The 13,709-nt window shown below is 50.7% G+C and overlaps 1 protein-coding gene across 1 annotated transcript; it reads left to right on the top strand.

Annotated features, from left to right (window-relative positions):
• Positions 1 to 2,821: 2,821 nt before the first annotated feature.
• LOC135985023 (ankyrin repeat domain-containing protein 20B-like) lies at positions 2,822 to 12,591 on the top strand. Its single transcript, XM_065627971.1, has 20 exons — positions 2,822 to 2,946; positions 3,010 to 3,215; positions 3,332 to 3,605; positions 3,959 to 4,139; positions 4,312 to 4,500; positions 4,746 to 4,919; positions 5,008 to 5,114; positions 5,614 to 5,748; positions 6,721 to 6,869; positions 7,025 to 7,101; positions 7,971 to 8,073; positions 8,893 to 8,957; positions 9,090 to 9,167; positions 10,011 to 10,163; positions 10,313 to 10,482; positions 10,683 to 10,776; positions 11,271 to 11,383; positions 11,802 to 11,943; positions 12,299 to 12,347; positions 12,422 to 12,591. Exons 1-20 carry the CDS (start codon positions 2,822 to 2,824, stop codon positions 12,589 to 12,591), a joined length of 2,754 nt encoding a protein of 917 aa, XP_065484043.1.
• The last annotated feature ends 1,118 nt before the right edge of the window (positions 12,592 to 13,709 follow it).

Here is a 13,709-nt window from a genome sequence, read left to right as displayed (position 1 = left end):
GCATGAGTGGTCATCTAGCACACATATTTCCAAGACAAATCATGTGGATGCATTTTGCTACCTTATTTCTTTGAATATCTCATGATTCTACTCTTCTCTGTGGACTGGGCTCTCAGGAGAACCTCTGTTTTCTGTGATAGATAGTGATGTGGCAATCTCACTGCAGATGGAGAAAAATGCCAGTACACTGTTATGTCTGTAAATCTAGATGGAGATCTTTTATGGAAGAATGAAATAATGGCAAAGTCAAAGTGCTATTCCCCTGAAGCACTGTAGTAGCAGATCTGCTACTGTTGTAGTAGATTAGAAAAGAGGCAGTTAAGACAGGCAAAACTTAAAATGGAACATTTTAATGCAACATGAGAAAACTGAATTGATGCAAAACAAATTATATCACAAGTATTTCTCACACTGAGTATTGGGTATGGGCAGGAACAGGAAACCAATGAGAAGACTGAATTCAGTTGAAAGTGTACTTTTAGGCAAAGAGTAACTGAATGGAAATTTTCCATCGGAACTAGATTTTAGTCGCTTAATTACCACTACTACCAATGTTAATAATTATTACATCTAAATTTGCATGTATGTACTTACATGTAAAAAATCAATTCCTAAAACTCTCCCTAAACAGTAATACTGGGCATACTGCTTTAGAAATATCATAGTTGTGTTTATCTAAATGTTGAAGTTTTCAGTAGCAGAGCTATAGTCTGAACTTGGAGGACTAAGCACTTATCGCTGTGCAAAATTGCTTCGACTTATAGATAAGTTCTCTTCTCATGTCAACGTGATTGGACTCATTAACGTTATAGAATTGAATTCTTCTGCACAGGTGTACAGTTGAAAATCATTTTGAGTTTCAAAAAACCTGCTGTGTGGGCTCATCAAGCCATGACAACCTGCTTTTCTCTGCTCCTTGATGCTTTTACATTCGCAGAAATCAAATCAGTTTCTAACTATAGTTTTTATTTTGTTTCTGCATAAACGCAATTCTAGTCTTCAAAACAGATATTTGCAGTGATAGTATTTGAAATCTTTTGAGAGTATTCTAAATAATGCATCAAGTTAAATTTACCAGAAGATACATTCGTGGAAATCACTGATTGCAAATGACTATTGCAGAATAGCAATGGAAGGTATATTTAAAAATTTCAGTTATTTGTAGTATTTAAGGAACTCTGATCCTGACCTCAGTTCAAAAAAACATTAAGAAACATGCTTACATTTAATAAAAATGCTACAATACCATTAACACAAACTAGCTTTAAGAACAAACCTAACGTTAAACGTGCCAGAAGTGTTTTCATGAATATGAATGCACTCTGCAGCCAGCAACTGTATGAATGTACATTTTTTTTTCTTGAAGAACTTCAGAAGCTTAGGGATTTTTGACCACTGAAAGACTGAGAAGTGCTTTGTGGTAAAATACACAGGCTAGAAACATTTTCAGAACTAGTGTGTGCATACAGGATACATTTTCAAGTCTACATTGGTGTTTATAGCAACTAGGAATAGATTTACAAGCATATCCATGAGATGTGGGTATAAATTATACAAATGATTTGGGAAATATCACCAGTATTTACCCAGAGGTAATAAAACCTCTGTTTTTAGAGGCTCTATCTTCTTTAGAAATAAAAATAAGTTTAAATATGGATTTTTGTCAATATCTAGAAGCAAATTGGACTTAGAAAGACATCTTGTTTAGCTTGCTACAGAGTTTTGCAGTTGTGAAATTTCTGTTTCTTGTCGGAAAGAAGAAAACAAAGTGTCTGTGAATTACACTGATCTAAAAAAAAAAAAAAAGTTAAAGATTTATTTTGTGAGGCTTTATTTCGGCTCAGAAGCCACTTGTCTGCTTGCAGCCTGCTGGAGCACAGCTACCCTTACGCGCCGGCAAAAAGGAGCCAACCAGCAGGACCAGCTGTGGTCCCCGGGCTGCTCTGCCAGCACTTCAGCCCATGGAGCAGGCCTGCAGCTCCCCAGCTCTTTCCTTGCTGTCCTTCTGGCCCTCTTCTGCCCCCTTGGTTTCTGGGCAGGGGTCACGTGCTTCACGTGCCCAGCACCACGCACAGAGCAGCTGAGGCACATTCTCTTCTGGGTCACAGGAGCTCAGCAGCCTTGCAGAAGAGCTCACTGGAGGAAATCTGGCCACGCAAACACGTGCCTCAAACCAGCAGGATGTACATTCACAGTAGGACCGAGGGGCTGTCACTACGAGTGACAGTGAGAGCTGACCTCCAGAGGTCCCTGCCCACCCGAGAGAAGTGCTGGCTGCCTTCAGCTCCACTTTTGGGGACCTGCATCGCCAGGCTCCGTGACCGTGTGCTGAGGGATAACACAGAGCTGCCGAGGCAAGGGTGCTACAGCCTCTGCCGCCGCCTCCGGCCACCCACCCCCCCGCAGGCCACCCTTATGGTGGAGCGGGCAGATGCTCCACTCAGCCCTGCTCTGCCCTGCTCTGCCAGCCTGCTCCCTGTAGTGACACTTCCATGGAGCTCAGAAGGCCTTTGTCCACGGTTGGCTTCTCAATTCCGGGAGAGATTTGGCTCTAGAATTGGACCTTAATTACTGCTGGACTTCTCATTTATTATAAGTCGAATATGAACTTTTGAGTAGGCCTCATGGTCAGGTCTTTTGGGCTGTCTAGCAACAGTGGGACAGGGCGAAGCTTTGCTGCGCGCTCAGCGCTTCCTCAGCAGCCCCGTCTGTGGCCACCCCCGCCGTATTCTCCCCCAGAACCGCGCCCGACGCAGACGGACGCATCCTTCAACAGTCTGCACACGGCAGCGAATTGGGCTCCTGAACCGCAGCTGTGCAAATGGCGCATTGGCAAAGGCACTTCCCGGCCGCCCGGCCCCGCGGGAGCCCCAACGCCGGAGCCGCAGCCCGCTCGCCCGGGGCCGGCGTCCCCCCGCCCGCGGTGACGCCCCCGTCCCTCCCGCGGTGACGCCCCCGTCCCTCCGGCTGTGACGCCCCGAGCTGCCGCTGTGAAGCCGCCCCCTGCAGGCGCCGGCGCTCAGTGCTGTCGCCGCCACAGCGGGACCGGCAGCGCGTGTGTGGCTCGGAGCGTCGGGAGCTGCGACCCGCTCGGGACTCGCCTCTTCTCGGCTCTTCTCGCCTTCTCAACGCCCTCTACAACTGTCCGCCCGGGGCTCGGTTCTGGGCTGCTCTTGCCCTCTCCGCTCCCTCTACAACTGTCCGCCCGGGGCTCGGTTCTGGGCTTCACTTGCCCTCTCCGCGCCCTCTACAACTGTCCACGAGGGGCTCGGTTCTGGGCTTCACTTGCCCTCTCCGCGCCTCCTCTCCTTGCTCTCCCGGGGCTCGGCAGAGTCCACCGGGCGCCTCCTGCGGCTGCTCACCCCGGAGCGGGCTGTGCCCTCGTCGCCGCGAAGCATGCAGTGCTTCATGGCATTGCTCAGGAGCGCGCGGGAGCGGCCGCCGTCCGACAGCGCTTGCGCACCCAGCACCGCCGGGGCCTCGGAGATCCGGGAGAAGGGCCGGGGCGGGCTGCACAGCGCGGCCGCCAGCGGCGACCTCGCCCGGCTGCAAGGAATCTGGTGGCGGAAGAGATTCCGCATCAACTCGCGGGACGCCAACAAGCAGTAAGGAGCGGGCAGTGCCCGTAGCGAAGATCCACGTGCCCTGGCTGGAAGAGCCAGCGAAGCCCAGCACGATCGCAAGCACCCTAGGGACAGGCCGGCTCCACAGCGCTGCCCGTACCGGAGGGCCGCCCGAGCTGGGACAGGGGCCAGCGGATGCGCCACTCTGCCTGCTCTGCCAGCCTGCTCCCTGTAGTGACCCTTCTGTGGAGCTCCGCAGGCCTTTGTGCAAGCAGAGACGGCTCCTTTCCTCTTGCCTGACTGTTGCCGGTCTTGCTTGAGCGGTACATGGAGCCGCAGAGCCACAGGGCACAGCTTCCCGTTGCTGCTAGAAATCCCATCTCCCCTGTCTCTAGGACACATCCGGTGCAGGACTCGCCGGGGGCAAAGCCAGGAGCTTACGCAGACTCCACGGTCTCCGTAGACTTACGTGGCCTCCAGAAGCTCCAGGCTGCCAAGACGCCATGTCCTTTGCTGTGCTGGGTGGCCGGGCAGGCCTGGCTGGAGGCAGGGACCAGTGCCTGGGCACAGGAGTCCGTTCGTGCAGCTTCATTGACACAGCTTAGGAGATGCCTCCTGGCTCAGCAGATGTGCTGAGGATTGTGCCTAGCCAGCCCCAGGCTTTGGGTGTGCAAGTGCTGCCACCGGCTCTGGCACGAGAAAGCTGGCTTTTGGCTTCCTTTTTGGCAGTTGAGCCTTGTGGCCCTAGGCGGTGGGCACCGCAGCCCGAAACAATGTCTTCAGCTGTCTTGTCTGTGTTAACTGGCTGTATTTAATTTCTAGGACGCCTCTGCATCTTGCTTGTGCGAACGGCCATGCAGATGTCGTTCGATTTCTGGCAGGCAAGAAGTGCAAGCTAAACCCTCGTGGCATGTTTAAGAAAACGCCGCTGATGCTGGTACGTGGAATACGTTAGGCTGTTGTACGTGGGGCTTGTCAGTGATGCACTGAGCGATACCTGCCTCGCGGGATTCTTTACGTAGGCCTGCGTAGAAACAGGTATGTTGCAGTCAGTGGGGAAGGAGCATATATTACGTAATCTTAGAAGACGCTCGTACTTTCCCGTGTCGCAAAGATGCAGGAGTTGTGAGAGAGAGAAATGTCCATGTTGGAAGTTACTCCTCCCTTGTGGCTTGTTTCCAGGCAGTACAGCATCAGCACAAAGACTGCGTGACTGCTCTGCTGGAGCACGGCGCCAACCCCAACCACAAAGGTGCTGGTGGCAACACTGCCCTTCACATGGCTGCTGTCATGCCCAGCAAATCGATGGTGGAGCTCTTACTCGAGCACAATGCCCATATTGATGCTCGGAATGACGTAAGCTTGGGCTTTGGGTAAGGCTTCTCTTCCCCAAACTCGCTTGACTTTCCTGTGTTCTTCTAAGGGAGACGATTTCTCCTTTCAGTTGGGATATACTCCTCTTGCCGTTGCAATCATCGAGCGCCGTGAAGAGATGGTTGAGTTCCTCCTTCAAAACGGAGCTGACGTGAATGCTCGAGATAAGTGTCAAAGGTGAAGTTTTGTCAAAAGCGTGCGTGGGACTCCTGAGCATTGTTCCGATTGGATTGTTGGGAGCTATAGGAATGAGCTTTGAAAAAGAACCAGGAGCTGCCCAGAAGGAGCTCGTTCTGTGCCACTTGGGAAAGCAGACCCACACTCTGCTGCTCTCTTACCTCAGGGGATGATCTCTGCACTGAGGACTGCAAGAAAGCGTTGGCTGTGGTGCCAACACACGCACACGTGCGCGTGAGCGTGCACACACATGCACGCATGCACACAGGCACACACACACACAGACCTCCTGAGTCTGCTCTGGGGAGACGCTTGGCCTGGAGGCCTCCTGAGGTCCCACCACACTCAATTGTCCGACGCATCCACACGTTTTGCTGTAATTTCACTCTGCCTGTAGGAGGGGAAACGAATTGTTTGAGGAGCAAAGGAGGAGTCAAGTAAGGGCAAGTCAATGTCTGCAGAAGCTGATCTATTTCCTATGGTTTCTTGGACGCTTTAGGACCACTCTTAAGATTGCCGCTTATGCTGGGAATACGAATGTAGCACGGCTTCTTCTTCAGCATGGTGCTGTTCTTTCTCATCACGGCAAGGATGACTTCACAGATATGGGTTATCTCGATCAGTTTACTTCTGGGTAAGTGTTTGACATCCTTGTTAGAGCAGCTGCATTGTCAGCATGTCCGCGCTGATGTACAGCCCTTTTTGCTTGAATGGGGTGTTGAGACCTTTTCTGAAGCTGGGCTCAGTGACATCTTCTGATGCATCTCCTTCCATGGAGTAAAAACCCACGGCTTTCGGAACAAAGCATGCTTGACGATTGCTCTAGCAAAACAAGCGGTTGGTTCCTTCGCTGCAGGCTTCTGGCACAGTAGCAGTCTTGTGCTAATGCACCGTTTTGCGTAGCAGCCTTGGCCTGGAGCATGTTTTTACTGTTTTCTTGTTTCTTTGGGGTTTTTTGTTTTGTTTTTACTTCTGCTTATGAAGCAACCCTGAAAGTGGTCTCTCTCCAGAGCCCCAACTGCCCCTCTGCCAGGGTTGTTAGAACATGACACCTGTGCAATGTAGTTAACCCCTGCAGTGCTTGGAATGCAACCGCAATCTTTGTTGGCCTCTTGGCATCCCACTTAGGAGCTCTCTACACTCTCGGGGCCTCAGAATAAGGATGGGAATTTCTGAAACCCTTCAAAGTCCGGAAGGAGTTTCAGGAGACGTTACCCCAGCTTGGCGTGAAGAGTGGCTGCAGCATTAGTATAGCATCCCACTGAGGTAGAAGCCTTGTAGTTAGATGTCAGTCTCGCTGGCCCCCAAAATGGAGAAGAGAGGGGTTTATAACATGAGACTGTAGCCAGCAGGGGTGAATTACCCCATCAACAGGAACAGGCACCTGTACTGTGAACATGCCTGTAGTGAGTACTTCAGTCTGCAACAGGACTGCAGTCAGTTCTGTGTACGTGTGTGTGTGTGCGCGTGTGTGTGTGTTACCTTTCGCACCTGGTTCTGAATATGTGTACGATGGCTCCAGAATGGCTGTTGCACTTCCAGTAGAGAGCGTATGCAAGTATGGGGGTACGTTCACCAATTTCGTTTCCTTCCTTTTTGTATATAGTCTTTCTAAGATCCTGGAGGAATACGCAAGAAGTAAAAGGACAGGAGAATGCTCTGTAGGAGGCACAGGAGGTGCAGCAGTACCTGAGATCTCTTCCTCTGGGACGACTGCTGCCCCTCCCCTGGGAGCACCTGCGCAGATTGGAGCAGGTAGGATCTCCCACCGTGGAGGAGGTGATGAGGACAAATCGCTGTGGCCTGAAGGGGAATGAGAACCCTTTGTTAAAGGCAGGGCCCATGGGATGGGAGAAGGCACAGTAAAATAAGCACTCACAACTGCATCGTGCCTCTTATTTCCTTTGAAGGTGCCTTGCCAGAAGCTGGAGCACAGCAAGAGGAAGATTTTGATTCCCTGTCTGATTTTGAGGTACCTTCTCTGAAGGTGGGGCCCGGCTGGGCGTGCTTACTTTTTGGCTCTTTACCTTCTGCTGCTGCTTCTGACTCAGGCTTGGAAACCCAGCATCACTTAGGTTGAAACAGACCCTTAAGATCTTCGAGAAGGAGTCTGTGTCACTTCTAACGCATGTCTTTTAATTTACACAGACGGATTCTGAAGATGCAATGGAACTGTTGGATTCCGTGCTGCTTCCATCTGCAAAGCAACAAGGAGTGTGTGTGCAGCCTGTCGAGGAGGAGGAGTGCCACAATGGTAATTTCCTGACAGACTAAATGGTTCCCTTTGTAAGCTTCTCTGGAGTGAAGTGGATGGGGAAAAGCAGATTGAAATAAGCGCTCACAGCAGCGTGGTGCTTCTTACCTCTTTGTAGGTGTGTTGCCAGCAGCAGGAGCAGCACAAGAAGAAGACGACGACGACTCCCCTTTTGATTCTGAGGTAGAATCCTAGCATCACTTAGGTTGGAATAGAGCCTTAAGATCATCGAGTCCAAGCGTATGGTTGAAGGGTGACTCAACCACTTCCCTGGGCAGCCTGCTGCAGTGCTCGATACCTCTTTCAGTGAAGAAACTTTTCCCGATAACCCATCTAAACCTCTCCTGGAGCAACATAAGGCTCTTTCTTCTTGTCCTATTACTGCATATTTGGCAAAAGAGACCGACACCCACCTCGCCACAACCTTCATTCTGGTAGTTGTAGGGAACGATAAGGTCTCTCCTCGGCCTCCTTATCTCCTCACTGAATAGCCCTGCTTCCCTCAGCTGCCCCTCACAGGACTTCTTCTCTAGACCCTCCACCAGCTTCATTGCCCTTCTTTGGAAGTGCCAGGTTTAACATGTATCTTTATATTTACACAGACGGATTCTGAGGGTCCGACAGAAGTGTCAGCTGTCATGCTGCTTCCACCTGCAAAGCAACAAGGAGCGTGTGCGCAGCCTGTCGCAGAGGAGCGCCACAACGGTAATTTCCTGACAGACCAAATGGTTCCCTTTGTAGCCTTCTCTGGAGTGAAGCGGGTGGGGGAAAGCAGATTGAAAGAAGCACTCTCTGCAGCGTGGCGCTTTTTACCTCTTTGTAGGTGTGTTGCCAGCAGCAGGAGCAGCACAAGAAGAAGACGATGACTCCCCTTTTGATTCTGAGGTAGAATCCTAGCATCGCTTAGGTCAGAATAGAGCCTTAAGGTCATCGAGTCCAAGCGTATGGTTGAAGGGTAACTCAACGGCTTCCCTGGGCAGCCTGCTGCAGTGCTTGATTACTCTTTCAGTGAAGAAATTTTTCCCAATATCCTATCTAAACCTTTCCTGGAACAACATAAGACTCTTTCTTCTTGTCCTATTACTGCACATTGGGCAAAAGAGACTGACACCAACCTCGCCACAACCTCCTTTCTGGTAGTTGTAGGGAACGATAAGGTCTCCCCTTGGCCTCCTTATCTTCTGAATAACAGCCCTGATTCCCTCAGCTGCTCCTCAGAGGACTTGCTCTCTCGACCCTCCACCAGCTTCATTGCCCTTCTTTGGAAGTGGCAGTTCTAACGCGTATCTTTATATTTACACAGACGGATTCTGAAGGTCTAACGGAACTGTTGGATGCCGTGCTGCTTCCAGCTGCAAACCAACAAGGAGCGTGTGCGCGGCCTGTTGCAGAGGAGCGCCACAATGGTAATTTCCTGACGGACTAAATGGTTCCCTTTGTAAGCTTCTCTGGATTGAAGCGGATGGGGAATAGCAGAGTGAAATAAGCACTCCCAGCAGCGTGGCGCTTTTTACCTCTTTGTAGATGTGTTGCCAGCTGCAGGAGCAGCACAAGAAGAAGAAGATTTTGACTCCTCTTCTTTGGATGAGGTGCTTTGTCTTCCTGAGCTAACATAATTGTTACGCTTCTTAAGCCCAGCTGCTGAAACGCAGCGTGATGCTGCAGGGTTGCTGCAGATGCCTTTCCTCACTGTCTGTCGGTCTGTGCTCTTGCTCGCTCAGGTTTGTGCGCTGGAGAGAGAAGAGCTTCCGCTCAAGAAGGAGGCTTCGACACAAACCGATTGTCAAGGCGACAGTCAGGTGACTCTTAGGGCCTGATGCAGATATCTGTAAAGCAAGCCTGTCAGTGTCAGGAGGCCTGTTCTTGCTACGGAGTTCCTTTAGGAGTGCTGCTGAGAGGCAGTTTTTGAATTGGGACCTGAAGTCTATTTCGGACCTCATTCTGTTCCCGTTGTGAAGCAGAAGTGCTGCATAAAGAGGGAAAACAGTCGGTTAGAAAAAAGCCGGTGGCACAGCCTCTCAGCCTCTGTTCTGAGGAGGAAAATACGGAAGCCTTTTCTGTGTATTAGGAAAGAGAAAGCTTCATGATGAGCTGCGGATAGTTTGGGTGTGCTCAGCTGAGAAAGGTGCCAGCAGATGCCTGCTGGTGGTGGCCAAAATCTCTCATCTTTGAATTCACTGAGTCATAGAAGCATAGAATGGTTTGGGTTGGACAGGCCCTCTAAAGATCATTTGGTCCAAGCCCCTGCTGTGGGCAGGGACATCTTCCAAAGATCAGGTTGCTCAACACCCCGTGCAGCCTGACTTGGACAATTCCAGAGACGGGGCATCCACAACTTCTCTGGGCAGCCTGGTCCAGTGTGCCACCACCCTGGTTCCAACCCTCTGATCATTTCTGTGGCCCTCCTCTGGACCCACTCTAACAGGCCCATGTCTTCCTTATGCTGGGGACCCAAGAGCTGGATGCAGTAGTCCAGGTGGGGCTCACAAGAGCAGAGCAGAGCAGAAGGGGAGAACAACCTCCCTCCAGCTGCTGGCCATGCTGAAGATCAATCTAATGATATGATCCCATGCCTAAAAGCATGTGTCCTGTTGTCATCTTCTTATTGACTTCTCCATGCTCATGCAACACCGTTTCTTTAGCGACGGTTCACATGGCTGCAGCAGGAGTTTGCCAACACTTTCAGAAAGTACTCCCTGGCAGAAGCTTCACTTGAAGCCGAGAAGCGCTACAGCAGGGGCCTGCAGGAACAGAAACTGCAGCTGCAGAAGGAACTGGACAGCTCTAAATCTCAGGTAGGGAGAAAGCCTGTCTCTTGTCTCTTGGCAGGGGCCCAGGCCTTTTCTGTTGCAAACCAGAGTGAGGAACAGAGCCTTAGTTGGGGGTCCGCTCCTTTTTATCAAACCTAAGCTGACTGCTGGCGATTCTTGCTTTGGTTTGACAGCTGCAGGAACTGCAAGAACGGCTTCTCCGGAGCGAGTGTTATGCCGAGTCCCTGGAGAATGCCATAGAGAATAAGGAGAGGGAGCTAACAGCTTCCAGGAACCTGCAGAGCCTTCTGGTCACATCTTCTGGAACTGCGGCTATCCCAGAGCTGGAAGAACGCCTGCAACAGTAAGGAAGTCACACAGTGGGGCAAGGCTTTGCTTTCTGCGATTGCGGGAAAACAACTGGACTGTCTTCCTGCATCCCGGCAAGATAGTACTACATGGTTTTCAAAGATGCTTTTGTTTTAGATGAGGTTCTATCACACTCTTCCTTTGGGATTTGTGGTCTTGCGGACTTCTGTGATAAGACCTGTACTTCTTTTTCAGGCTCCAAGTTGGAATGGCCAGGCTGGAAGCCACAGCCCAGCAACAAGCCAAGACCATTGAGGCCCTTCACAAAGACCTGCAAGCCTCTGCCTCAGTAAGCTAGTCAGAACCTTCCCTTTTCACGAGCTACCAGAGCCTAGGTCCATATTTGGGTGGGGAAATTTGAAGAAGAGGTTTTCCCAAAGAGCCTGGGAGAGACCATTTCATCTGTTCTACTGACTACAGGCTGCCCTGAAAGTCCTGCTGCCTCACTCCCCAGCTTTCTGGCTTTGAGAGTTGCCCCATGAGACTACAGCCGGTCCTACTTTAGTCCCACCTAATGCCGTCTTTGTTAAGGACTTGACAGACAGGGACTGGCTTCGCTGTGTTCTGCTTTAGAACACTTGTGAGGTTGAGACCTCAGGCAGCACTTCAGACAGTGGCTGTGGAGAGGCATTTGGTACCTTCAGCTGCAGACTTTCCTTGGGCTGTGGTGGTGCCGAGCGCTTCATCCTGAAGGCCTGACTTCTTTGGAGAAATCTGTCTGACGTTCTGCATAGGGATCCTGTTCCTGTGCTCTGTGTGTGAAGTATCTTTGTATTTTGAAAGCGTGGGAGCGAAAGCAGGGAATCGAAGAGGCCGTCTGAGAAGAAACGCCAGTTGGAAGCGCTTCCGGAGAAAACACGGAGAAGTAATGGCGCGCTGGAGGAAGAACCTACCAGGCATGGCTTTTTAGTGATTTAAAAAAACCAGCACGTTGAGTAGTAGTCAAGCGTTACTGAACTCTTAACGTAACAGCACATACTAACCGCTTGGGAGCAAATTCAAGCCTCATGTTCCATCTTGTAAGGCGCTTCTTTGCACGAGTCCCTGGTTTTAGAAAGTTACACGAGGCCTTGCAAATGCAGGCTGCCTGCAGTTCTGCTGGGAGGGAAGGAAGTCTTTTCTTCCTCTCTTCAGGTGAACTTTGAGCCCTCCAAGTGATGTGTGGCACTGGAGCGCTGGCTGCTCTCAGCAATTCCTGGCCTGTCAAGTGCATTACAGATGAAGCAAGCCATGGCTGTGCTGCTTACCTAAGAGGAGGTGAAAAAGACCGACTGTTGCTTTATGTCACACTTTCCTTACTAATTTGCTGTACAGCTTGGAGACGCTTCTGGAGGCATCTCAGACAAAGGTGATGGAATACGCAGGGAGGAAGAGAGAGTCCCAGCCCAGTGTCCAGAGAGACATGAAGAAGAGCTGTTCTGAGGTGGCCCAGCAAGCTGGTAAACAAAGAAGAAAGGTGAGCTCTGGTTCGTTTGGTGGACTGGAGGTGATTCCTTTTTCTGCTGGAACCTGTATGATTCTCGTCCTATACTATTTTCCATGTTGCTGATTATCTGTTAGCTGTATTTTGCAATTGATTGAATTCTCTTGATGCTCCTGCTGCCGTTGTAGCATTAGATGGTGATGACATTGAGGAACACGGATGTAGTTATCCTGATGGCTAAAAGCCACGAGCCAGGAGTCCCAGCAGGGCTGCTGAGCTCAATGGCCTCTCCAAGCAGGATGCAGTCCCAGGGGCGCCAAGCGAGAAGAGCGGAGCGGGTCGTCATCATAGCCCGGGATTTTAAAACATTTTAACATTCTGTCAGCAGGTGACAAATGCAGTCTCGATGGCCTCCCACCTTGCGGATTTCCACAGAAGTGAGTAACTTCAGAGCTCTCTCTTTGGCTTGCTTTTGGTTTGCCGCCTACAAGTTGTTGACGTTTCCCAACAGCTGGAGATTCAGTTGAAACAACACGTGCAGCAGGCAAGATCAACCCAGGACCTGCGAGAAGTTTTTCCGCTTTGCCTGGGGCTCAGGGAGAGCCAGTCCAGAACCCAGGATTAGGCTCAGAAGTCATTTGGGACTCCCTCGGTAGGTCACAGCCCAGTAAAGCAGTCTAAAAGAGAGATGGGAGAAAGAGCTGGCCAGGAAACAAGGCAAAAACCACAAGGAGTTGATCCCTATCTCCATGGAACACAATTTTCCACTTGTGGCTGTAGCCCACAGGCTGTAGCTTTGTTGTTGACACATTTGAGTGTTCGGTTTTTGGTATCTGGATCTGCGCATTAGTGCTGTACTTCCAGAAGCCACTTCCCAGTACAGCCTTTGGCCCAGCCTGCTGTAAAACTAATACAAAGCCTTTTCTTTTCCCACGCTTCCCCAGTCACTGCTGAACCTCCGCCATTAGCAATGAGAAGATGCTGGAGCAGAGGAAGTGTCGCTGCCAGGAAACAGAGAGCACACAAGGGACAGGAATGAAGCCTGCAAACCTTTCCATTCCACCTTGTGCAGCCATTGCCCTGCATCTAGTTCCAGTTGTTCTGTTGCAGCTTGCTATTTAATAAACTGTGTCGTCTAGTCCGTGTCTTCGTTTTGCTGCCCAACTGGAGCGCTTGGGACCTCGCGGGTTTGGATGGGGACAGTCCTATCTTTGAAGGCTCACTCAGGCTCTCAACCCATGTGGGCACTTAACAGAATCACAGGAGCACAGAATGTTAGGGATTGGAAGGGACCTCAAAAGATCATCTAGTCCAATCTCCCCGCTGGAGGAGGAACGCCCAGATGAGGCTAGACAGGAATGCGTCCAGGAGGGTTTTGAATGTCTCCAGAGAAGGAGACTCCACTACCTCCCTGGGCAGCCTGTTCCAGTGTTCTGTTACCCTCACTGAGAAGAAGTTTCTTCTCAAATTTAAGTGGAACCTCTTGTGTTCCAGTTTGAACCCATTACCCCTTGTCTTATCATTGGTTGTCGCTGAGAAGAGCCTGGCTCCATCCTCGTGACACTCACCCTTCACGTATTTAGAAACATTAATGAGGTCTCCCCTCAGTCTCCTCCAAACTAAAGAGACCCAGCTCCCTCAGCTTTTCCTCCTAAGGGAGATGCTCCACTCCCTTCATCATCTTTGTTGCCCTATGCTGGACTCTCTCCAGCAGTTCCCTGTCCTTGAACTGAGGGGCCCAGAACTGGATACAATAATCCAGAGGCGGTCTCACCAGGGCAGAGTAGAGGGGGAGGAGA

The sequence above is a fragment of the Caloenas nicobarica genome, chromosome 1, assembly GCF_036013445.1.
Source record: "Caloenas nicobarica isolate bCalNic1 chromosome 1, bCalNic1.hap1, whole genome shotgun sequence".
Lineage (NCBI taxonomy): Eukaryota > Metazoa > Chordata > Aves > Columbiformes > Columbidae > Caloenas > Caloenas nicobarica.
This window is presented reverse-complemented; position numbering and strand designations above follow the sequence as displayed.

Bases quoted from the DNA above. Each gene is read 5' to 3' on its own strand.
- LOC135985023 (XM_065627971.1), top strand. From the start codon at position 2,822: ATGGCGCATTGGCAAAGGCACTTCCCGGCCGCCCGGCCCCGCGGGAGC. The intron at 5,749-6,720 runs GTAAGTGTTTGA...TTTTGTATATAG, and splicing joins CTCGATCAGTTTACTTCTGG to TCTTTCTAAGATCCTGGAGG. The intron at 8,074-8,892 runs GTAATTTCCTGA...ACCTCTTTGTAG, and splicing joins CGCAGAGGAGCGCCACAACG to ATGTGTTGCCAGCTGCAGGA.